This window comes from Chenopodium album, chromosome 12 (genome assembly GCF_948465745.1).
Source record: "Chenopodium album chromosome 12, dcCheAlbu1.1, whole genome shotgun sequence".
NCBI lineage: Eukaryota > Viridiplantae > Streptophyta > Magnoliopsida > Caryophyllales > Amaranthaceae > Chenopodium > Chenopodium album.
In genome coordinates, this window is record NC_137845.1 from 29,318,857 (window position 1) to 29,330,263 (window position 11,407).

General features: G+C 34.7%; 1 protein-coding gene across 1 annotated transcript; it reads left to right on the plus strand.

Annotated features, from left to right (window-relative positions):
- Positions 1-976: 976 nt before the first annotated feature.
- Positions 977-6,530, plus strand: LOC145570473 (putative glutathione peroxidase 5). The gene is made up of 6 exons (XM_081629570.1): positions 977-1,175; positions 1,298-1,374; positions 1,488-1,549; positions 3,076-3,194; positions 5,968-6,138; positions 6,239-6,530. Exons 1-6 carry the CDS (start codon positions 1,122-1,124, stop codon positions 6,269-6,271), a joined length of 516 nt encoding a protein of 171 aa, XP_081485696.1. The 5' UTR covers positions 977-1,121; the 3' UTR covers positions 6,272-6,530.
- Positions 6,531-11,407: the final 4,877 nt, after the last annotated feature.

The following is an 11,407-nucleotide window of genomic DNA, read 5'->3' on the forward strand; positions in this document are numbered from 1 at the left end:
TGAGGGATGTGAATGAATTAGCTCATAGACTTGCGATCTTTCAAAGGACAATGACTGTAGAAGATTATGGAAGACATGAAACATGACAAATAAGATAAATGTTGATGTTCAATTTTTCAAACTCTTTGAAGTGTCAAAAGAAAAAGTTGGCAAAAAGGCCGATAACTGTCACTAAAAAGTGGGAAATAACTGCAAAGTCTGCAATGCATAATTGCCATCCAATTTCTCTATATAAACCGTAAGAGACATCAGAATCAGGGATCAAAATCAATATTGCAATTTACATTTCTTTAAGCTTCACAATTCTTAGTTCTTTAGCACTTTAGGTTTAGTAACCTAGATTAGTGTTAGCAATAGCATTAGTATGCTATTATCTCTTGATGTAGTTGCCCATTTTCCGATTGTAATTAATCATGGAGGTAACTCTTTCTCCATGTATCTAATTCAATCGCCAGCCTATTATTTCTCTAAAACCTCCTACTTATATTTGTGATCTCATTTTAATGATAATTTATCTTTTTCTTTAATCTTTATTATTTTGGTAATTATACATTGCTCATACACTAACAAGGTCTCTAGCTCAAAGGTCGATAATCTTTTTTATTGACTTATTTGCATTTTTACACCCACAACAACCCTTTCAATCCTTCCCTCCAATTCACATCATCATTCCACTTTAACTTCAAAAAATTTACTCCGTACAATATTGTCATTTTATACATTAGCAAATCTCACACATTATGTCATACTATCATTAGACTTCCAAGTTGGTAGTTTGGTATTTTTCAATAAAAAGAAAAATAATAATAATAATAATAATAATAATAATAATTTAATCTAATTAAGTTGGAACAACCACTACCAACATTATTAATTAATGCCTTTTTACCAATGAAAATAATAATATTGAAAATGCCCCTACCTTGGAGGCCCACCCAATACCATCTTGTGTATAAATAAATCAGTGTTTGCGGCGTTTCTTATGGCAGCTAACAACCTACACACAAGCAAATACATTTTTCTTCATCTACTCAATCTTTAGTCGGTCTTAGGTTACAGATAAAAGGGACTTTAATTTTTTTTTTATTTTTTTGTTTAATTTTATTTCATTTTCCACTCAAATGGGTGCTGTTGAATCAGTCCCACAACAATCCATCCATGAATTTACTGTTAAGGTAATTGAAATTTTGTCTTTTTTTTTTTTTTTGGGTGATTTATATGAAAAATTGTATAATCCCACTAGAAAAATCCAAAATTAGGATGTAGGTATTTATTATAATTTCAATTGTGTGAACAGGATAATAGGGGGAAGGACGTTGATCTATGTATGTATAAAGGGAAAGTTCTTTTGGTTGTCAACGTTGCTTCAAAATGGTAATCCTATTTTTCATTGATTTAAATTGGTTTGTTAATTTTTGAATATATTATATTTTGGTTGTTTATAGTGTAAGAATTTGTGTTTTTGTTGTTGTTGTTGGTGTATGCAGTGGGTTTACCAATGTAAATTATACCCAGTTGACAGAATTGTACCAGAAATACAGGGATAATGGTAAGATTTTTGCTTTTTTGTTTTTGTTTTTGTTTTTGTTTTTGGGTTGTTATGTTGTATGATAAAATTGTGAGTGTCTTCGTTGATTTGTTTGTGAAGTTAAAACTATAATTAGTGAAATTAGTGTGAGATATCGAGAAAATGACCAAATTTAGAAAATTATTTTGTGATGGTTCTGGGAGCAGGAGGTTATTTGAGAAAAAGATTGGGGGTTATTTGTTGTGTATGACTAATGAGAGATTATAATGATTCTATTGGCGATACAATTTGCGAGATGGCAGAAGGGTTCAGGAGATGGCTCTTTTTAAATCCATGGTTTTTGGAAATGGGATGGGAATTATGAATAAGTAATAATGTTGGTAGACTTGTTTACTACTGGATTAATGTTAGACAAAGATTTGTGTCGGACATTGGAGTCTAATAGTTCTTAATCATAATACCATATCCATATTTACCTTTAATAATATATTTTCTTTTCTTATGTTGCAAATACAGTGTAAATTGTTGTGTTTTTATCATTGTTTACCTGTTGATTTCTTATGGATTACTGTTGATTCTAGGCATATGCTGGACTCTTTTGTCTGATACACGTTATTGACTCAATTGTTTCCTTCATAACCATGGTGGTGATCCAGGAATCTTTGGAACTTGTTGCTAGAACTTAGAATTTAAAAGAACTTAAACTTTCATGAGTTTCATCTTCTTCTTTTGCTTGAACGCCTTAATCCAACATGAGGACTTCCCAGGAGGTTAGCCATCTTAGTACTACTCTCAATCATTGTGGCTCATGTCAAGCGATATGACAAAGTTTTACACTGGATGTCACTGGCCTACCGTAACCCTCCTCATTAAGCCTGCAGCGGAAAACCCACTGGCGGAGTTCTGATGAAGAATGAAATGACTGATCTTTCTAGGATGACAATGAATTGAATACATGCTTTGCATTATTGGATTGTCACACTAATTATTCATAAAAATAAAAAAATCTCATCAATGAAGAATGAAATGACTGATTTTTCTAGGATGACACAGTGCATTGAATACATGCTTTGCATTATTGGATTGTCACACTAATAATTCATAAAAAAAAAAAAAAAAAAAAAAAAAAAAATCAAAGTCTCATCACAAATGTATTGTCCAAAACGAATTTTCTCTATTAGCAATGAAGGGTCTTATATGTATGTATTATGGCTGGTTGAAGCTTGAAGGGGATGTCTGAAGTGAACATGACATTTAAGTATCTTGGTAGTTGGTACTCACTTCAATTCGGACTTTTAAGAGATGTCAATGCCTTTCTTCATCTGAGAGCTAGGTTTGTGAGTGAAGGGACACAAAAAGAGATATTAGGAAAGGTAGGCGAGTGATTGTGAATCAAAATTGTTTTAAGTTTTTATTGAACTAGGTGTGCTAACTGTGCTTTATTCAGAGAAGTTATTTACTCATTTCGATCTCTTTATACTCAACTGAAACCTTTTTGTCCCCCTTTTTTTTAATTGAAAAAAGTTATTTTGCATCTGGTATCTCAGGTTTTGAAGTCTTGGCTTTTCCTTGCAATCAATTTCTAAAGCAAGAACCTGGGACAAGTGAAGATGCTGCAAATTTTGCTTGTACAAGATTCAGTGCTGAGTATCCCATTTTTCAAAAGGTAAGTTTGCAGTTTTTTTGCTGGGAGTTTCATTTTTATGGAATGTATACTTGTCCTCATTGAGCATTCCTTAGTTTATAATCTTGTGCGGATTTTTATTGATGTGTGGCCTTTTTCACGTTTAGTAATAATATACCTTCAACACATGTCATCTGTTATGGATTTCTTTTGAAGTATGTCTTTATGTTGGCTTCCTCTTGCTAAATCTTTCTATAAGGGTTATAAGAGACTTTATTTTATCTAGAATAGGGAGGATACAAGAGATGATTTATAGTAATGGGACAAAAGAGATCTAGGCTCTGTGAGGAGAACTATGTCGCTGTTATATGGCTTTGGAACATTTTCTTGGTTGCTATATATATTTGCTCATTCTACATTGAATCAAGTTCCCTTTTGGTAACTAGTCTTTAGAAGCAACAAATATGATGCTTTTGCATTTATGTTTAGGTGTTTTTGTTCAATTATCCCTTGGTCATATTCCCACTTATGAGATTAAGGCTTTGATTGATTGATTGAGAAATCCATGGTTTTTTTACATTTCTTTTTGTTGTCTTTCAGCTTCCTACTGTGCAGTGTGTTCTGATTGTAACTTCCTTTTTAGTTTTGGCCAGGAGTAGGCATTGATTTTTTTTATTTATTTTTAGGGTGGCTTACAAATTTCTTAGGAGTGTTCGACGATTTTTCCTTTTTCTAAAATTCTTTGAGTACTCTTTCATACAACACCTTACAAAATATACTTCGTCTTTTATCACTTAGTTGGAAAGCAAAGGTCTCTAAGGCAAATTAAGACAATTTTATTGACTGCATGTTCAGTATGGCTCAATACATGCTAGACTTTAGACCCTATGTGTCAAATTTCTGATGTTAGTGCTATGTACCTAACAGTGAAAATTTTGGGTTTCATATTTTCTTGCCATTGGTGAGGAATCTGGGAGCAGTATAATATTGTATTGTAGATTAGTTTCTTATTATGAAATATGTTGGGATCTGATGGGTGTGGTTAGGGTCTTTCATGAAGCATTTGCTGGTATGATATTGTGTGGAAGTATGAGGGTGGAGAGCATTTATGGCTTTGTGGTTGAAAAGGAAAGATTGGATATTTCTCACTGATAGTTTTGTGGCTGAAAAGGAATGATTAGATTTTATCCATTTTTGGGCTTTGTGGTTGAAAAGGCATAATTGGATTTCATGGGCTTAACTTGTAGTTGGCAGGTTTTGTGTGATAGACAATAGAGACCATATGGTGTCCTCTGCGTCTTTGTGGATTTTTTATGGTAGTGTATCCTATCTAACTGATATCGAATGAGGGGAAAAAAATTATTATTAGTTTAGGTTTAGAAATTTTCTTGTCTTTTAAATGATGAAATTTCCTTTAATTTTTAATTAATTATATTTATTTATTAATAATTAATTCATATCTTAGAGGGCTATCAAAACCAGAGCCTCCTACTTTTTGAGGGATTATGCCCAAAGAACTATTTCAAAGTAAAATGGATTTGCTTGACGACAGGGAATGAAAGTAGTGTTAAGTACGACTTGGTCACTGGCTTGCTTATCTAGCAGTTGTATTAAGCTTCTCTTCTTGAAAAGAAATTTGATTTAAAAGTGAGATTTTTTTTTTTTTTTTTTTTGAGATAAGGCAAAGATTTTATTAATCATCAAAAAGATTTACACTGAGGTTTCTAAACCCCTAGGCATAAGCCCCTTAACCAAGTTAGATCCCTAGCCTTAACTTTGCTAGAACTAACACTACAAATCCTATGATATACATCTATACAAATTCTATTAACAACAACTTCATGTCTGTCTATTTTTGCATCCCAAACTGCCCCATTTCAACAGTTGTGTGAATTTCAACCCACTAAAGAAAAAAAAAAAATAATAAATCAAGAATTTCCTCAGCCCCAGACCAGCAGCTGGCCTGCAGCTGCCATTTATCAGCATCTTATTATTTGAAAAATAACAGCAACAATCAGATTAGAATATTGTGAACAGTCAAATGGAATTCCATTCGAATATTCTCTGGTTGACAGGTCTTAGGTTTCTGACTCACTGTAAATAGATCTGAACAAGCTACCTGAACAACAGCTGTTAAGAAAGCCTGTATGATTTAAATAGTCCACTTTTACTTTGTAAACTATTCACATTCCCTACTTATACCATAATTTCTTGGCATATAAACACTTTATGATTTTGCCACTTTGATCATGCACATTTGCATATTTGCTCCCACTGGCCCGATTTTTTTTTTTTGTTTTGTGGTGGGGTGGGGGGGGGGGGGGGGTTTGAACCAGTGAAGGGTGTGTTAAGTTGATAGTTCACTGCCGTGGGTCTATTAGTGGGCATGAGCAACTAGTGCACCTCTCTTATCTTTTTCTCGTATGCACCTCTCTTATCTATAGTCAGGGAGCAAATCGCATCAGTTCTTTAGGATGTTTGCATTTAAAAATTTACTTGAACACACCCACCCCTTTGTGTGCTGCTTGACCTAGTGGGGTGGGGGGAACCCAAGTGACAGAAGACAATTTTCGAACACAGCTATTTAAACAAGATGAAGCAAACAAAAGGTGGGTGAGAAAAGAAAAGTAGAGATTACAGAAATAACTCTTGTCTAGTGGTATTCCTTGAACTGCCATTACACTAACAAGAGCTGAAGCTGACCTGGTTACTGGTGGATTTGTGCATAATTATTTATCTGTCTGTTTCCAGCTATAGCACTAATATCACATTTCTGCCACTTCCCAAATGTTTGTATTTGAATTTGTTGTAACAGGTATGCGTCAATGGACCGAAGACAGCACCTGTGTACAAATTCCTTAAATCAAGTAAGCGTTCATCTCTTTTCGGAAGCAGTGTCAAATGGAACTTTACAAAGTTCCTCGTTGGCAAGGATGGAAAAGTCATCAAACGATATGGTACAACAACTCCTCCGCTTTCCATCGAGGTACTTAAGGCTCTTCCAGTCTTCCTCATCTCTAATCTCGCACTCTCCTTGCTATATTTCCAGAAATCTGAATGTTCTTCTTTGACCTCTTGTTCTGCAGGGTGATATTAAAAAAGCATTAGGTGAGATGTGATGGGCTATAATGGCTGAGAAGTTTTGATGATTTATTTTTTCTTGAACAAGATTAAATTACTACTATTATTTTTGTGTATAGTCATTTCTTGTTTATAAATGAGATCAGTTTCTGTAGTTAATATTAATATTCGGAGTTTCGGACAGTGTGTATGATTTTGTTGACGGTGTATTTCTCCCTATATTTTTGTATTTCTTGTAATCCAGAACAAGCTTGCATCTGTTGATATTAGAACTTTGAACTGAGGTTTTTTTGATTCTCCATCCCCTCCCCCCCCCCCCCCCCCCGGCTCCCTCCCTCTCCCAACCCGAGCACTGTAACACGCACACTTACACAATCCTTTGTTGAAGTAGCAATGCTGTTTAAGGCACCAAATCTCAGCTTCTGAATGGTGTTATAAGCAACACATTTGTGATTAAGTGCGATGAGTTAGTAAGATCTTAGTTTATCTTACTCTAATACCCTTATGTTTGTTGTAAGTGGAAATGGTAAAAGAGCTTCTCATTTGGGAAAAAAAAAAGATTCATTTGGATATATGTTTTTAAAATATCGAACTTTATAAATATTACTCCGTAATGATTATAGTTGTGTACCGATAATCATGAAACAACAAATGGTGCATATTATTGATTTCACAATGCTTATTGAATTGTTCTCGATAAGAAAAGGGCTAGTAATTAGACAACTAGCATGTTGCCATTGATGTTTTTTAAGCTTAGTTGGATATTTGTTGAAGGTAAGCATGCCATAAACCCTTATTACTTTTAGGTATGGTTTATGTAGTCTTAGTGAAAGCAAACCTTGTTCAATTACTTTTAGGTAATCTATCAAAAAGAATCTTTTATATAGTCCATTTTGTAAGAAAAGATCTTTTAACAAAAAGGTGGTAAATTAGGATCTTTTATGCGATTAAGGTTGTGACAAGGGACTTTAATTTGAGAGTTGACCAATGTGCTTCAACTTTAACCTTCACTTGTAAGGTATCTTTTTTTTTATTTGAAAATTATACCACATAAATCGAGATATATCTTGACATGCAAACAAAGAATTTTATTGTACTTCTCTATTCCTCATCCAGTCTCACGTACCATCGCTTACTCACTTATTTTCTATTCCACGGTGTTTCTATTGCTAGAGGAGCTCCAACAAATACTCAATTATTTTTTTTTGCAAACTATAGCATCATCATTACTCGAGCAAATGATCAAGAAGTGACTGTATTAGCTAACATTTTAAAGAAGTATGAATTTCGGGGTAAAAATTCAATCTTTACAACGCGAAATTTCATTTAGCAATTTTTTTTTAAAAAAAATAAAATAAAATCAGCCCACCGACGGCCACCCTTCTACCACACCCAGCCCTCTAGCATCCCCACCCCTCCACCATTAGGCAGCCCCCTCCAAACCATCCAATGCTAGCGCCCAACTCAGCCCCGGTTAGCCGGCCACCCCTCCCCCACCCCTGCCGTTACCCCTCTTTGCCCCTTGTAATTAACCACCATCCTCAAAATCCTTTATCAGCCTTCCCTCTTAGGGATGATAGAGGGAGACCTGCCCTAATGGGACGAGGATGGGTCCCGATTTGGCGGGTGGTGGGCCGCGAATGAGGACAAAAATCATACTCGCCATGGGTGATGGGGCGGGGTGGATTTTGGGTTGTACCCACCCCATCCCCGCCCTGCCCTACCCCACCCGCCCCAATTTGTACCCGTGCTCATATCTACCCCATACCTACATCTATAATTTTTTTTAAAAAAAATACTAATTTTATAAAAAACTATAACTAATACTAAATTAATTACCGCTGACATCATAATTATCCATGTGGCAATTTCTTATACAAAATTTTCCCTCCAAAATTATTGTTGACATTATTTTTTATTTTTAATTTTTCAAGGTCAAACTAACATTTTTAAAATTTTATTATAGCTATGAAGTGAATTAGAATATTTATGTCCTTCATTTTAGCTTAATAAATTTAACGAGAGGGATTACAGTTTATTTTATTTTGCTTAAAATATTTATGTTACACACTTACAAGTGAAATTTTTATCATTAAAATCGTGCATCGCACAGGACTAACCTAGTTATGTAAATAAAATAGTAAACATAATTCCCTAAAAAAAGAAGTAGCAAACATAATACTTTGTAATAAATTTATACAAAAAACAAGTGTAATATTAACAATGATGTTTTTTTTTTTCATCTATATTATGTACTATATATTGTTGTATTTGGAAGGCGGGGATAAGTTGGGGATTAGGTGGGTGTTGATATACAAGTGGGAGAAGGGCAGTAATGGTTTTGGAATTGTATGCACGCAAGGCGGGATGGGAAGGGATTTTGGATTTTCCGCGGGGATGGGGATTGAGATTAGAATGTTAGGGAAAAATGGGAATGGGAAAACTAACATCGGCCCCGCCCCACCCCATCATTGACATCCCTACTCCCATCACCCTTGAAAACCCTAGTCGCTAAGGTTTTAAGGGTGGGGAAGGTGGCAATTGGGGTTTTGAGGGTGGTGGAGAGGGTTTTAAGGGTTTTTCATGGGGGTTGGAGTCAAGGTAGGGAGGGAATGGGATGTCGAGGATGGCGTAGGGGAGGGCTACAGGGGGCGGATTAGCACGAGATCAGATCTTGTCATATTATCTATTCTAGGGTAGTATCCTAGAGGAATGTCTTCCCTTTGTTTTACTTATGTAATCCCACAACATAGTTGTAGGCGTCGTTTAAAGTGTGCCTACGTTAAGCATGTGTGAATATGCTTGGAACTCATAGGAAGTGGGAATTGACATACGATTAGGGACATGATTAGGGACAAATCAAAGTAGGGAGCCGCCAATAAATTTTTAAGGAACTTGTAAACCGTTCACGGATCATTATAAGGCATCCACGATAAGGGACAACGATAGACAACAAAGATTGACCCGTGAAGGTTACACCCCATTCCTAATCCATGAGATTACTAACTCCATATGGTTCGGAACCACGAAAGGAGGATCGGGGATGATGGTACGAAGTGAGTCATGGAGTCACATTCGCCCGTATTGGCCTCTATTCGATTCTTATAGTGAAAAGTATTCCCTACGATCTCAATGGCATGCAAACAAAGTTCAATTTGCTCCAAACTATAATTATGCTAAATTGGTTGAATATTAATGCACATATAATTCTAAAATATTTGTGATCACTTAATTAAACAACAAGATTAAAAGGGAACCTAAAAAGGTTGTCCAAATTAGCTTATTAGGCGTGATTTTCAATTACATATTCCCTTTAAACATGCAATATAGTAAAAATATAATAAAATCAACATTAACATCGGAAGCAATTTAACAATAATATCGTTAGCCAAATCAAATTATAATAATAACCCTAATCATGATACTAGCAATAAGAATAAAAATAAGAATAATTAAGTGATTAATTACTCACTTCCGCGTTTCCTTGAATTGTTACATCATGAATAAACTGTTAGTAACTTCAAAAAAATAAATCAAATTGAAATAATTAAATTAAATAAAAAGAGAGTTGATTTGGTCCAAACCCTCAATCAATTATACCTTTCACGCCTTGCTTTAAGTATGGAAGTTCGGGTGTTGTATGGACACCTTGGAGTGCTTAAAGGATGTATGAAGAGACAATAGGGAAGGCTAGTATTAGGCTAAATCATAAGAGAGAAAAAAAGAATGATTTGGTGTATAAGAGAGGAAAAGATAATGATTTTGGTGCCCCGAAACTGAGGAAATCAGGTTCGTATTTATAGAGAAAAAGAGTAGGGTGAAGCACGAAACCCTAGAAGTGAAAAGGCGCCGCAAAAAATCCTTATTGAAAGCCGTGTCATGGCCTGTGTGCCATGACACAGTGTTGGACACCGTGAAACGGTGCACAGCACCGTCACGCGGTGTGTATACCGAGGCGCGATATTTTCCTATTTTCACGCGTTTTTAAAACTATGATAACATTTGATCAGTAACTTAGAATAAGGAATATAATATATGTTTGGAAATCTTATCAAGTCTACTTTCCAACCCAATTTGAATCAGGTCAAAATCATTTCTAGATTTTAAGATATGACCGTTTTAGTGAAAGGGTGTTGGTTTTGGGCCGAGTTTAGTGTTTTGCTTATATCTTCTTCGTTTTAAATCGGAATTGGGCTTATGATATATCGTTGGAAAGCTGATTGAAAGAACTATCCAAAAAAATAATATTTGGATCAAAATTATAGGGACACAAAATCAGTTTCTCTTGGTTTTGTGATGTGGACACGAAAAGAGGAAAATAAGTTATGGTTTAGCAAAATGGGCTAAGAATTGGGTTGGTTTATGAAATGTATTGGGATTGAATATGGATTTAAGCACTCTAAGATTAAATACTCAACCCGACCAATAATGGCGGTGAAAGGTTGTTCATCATCGGGTTTGGTTTTGGGGAGACATTTTTAGCTGTCTACAATAGTGTAGTTTAAACATTCTTCAACTTCTCATTGAGTTGGTTATGCTTTTTTGTAACACTCCCAAATCTCCCTCTACGAAAATAAAATTATAATACGTATAATTATACCGTAGATATAGGCGTATTACCGCCGCATGATTACGCAAAGCTACTCAAACTACTTAATTCAAACAAAACTTGCAGCGGAAAACTCAACTTTCTTTTATTAACACTTATAAAAATAGTAACATTGTTATATATGAATACTCAAAATAAAGACAAAACCAACATTCCTAAAATAGGTGAAACAAATCCCGGGACTCTCATATGCTCATTCATGACTCCAACTAAAAATAGTCAGCTTACCATTAAGGTAAATAGAGCGAACTAAAACATATAGGAAATACAGATTGGCAAAATATGCTAAGTACGATAAGTGCAAGATAATGTAAACTCAATTTATCATCAAAAATGCTTCAAAACCAATTCCAAAAATTAATTAAATAATTCCAAACTCATAATTCTAGACCAATTTCTCAAACTTCTCAAAATAGTTCTAATAACTCAAGAATTCAATAATAATGATTTATAAAATCAATTCCTCTTTTTAAAATCCAATTCCTCTCCTAAGTGTGTACATCCCCAAGTTAGTATCTTTATATTAAAAGGCTATGCTTGAGGAAAGACTAGTTCGTACAAAGTC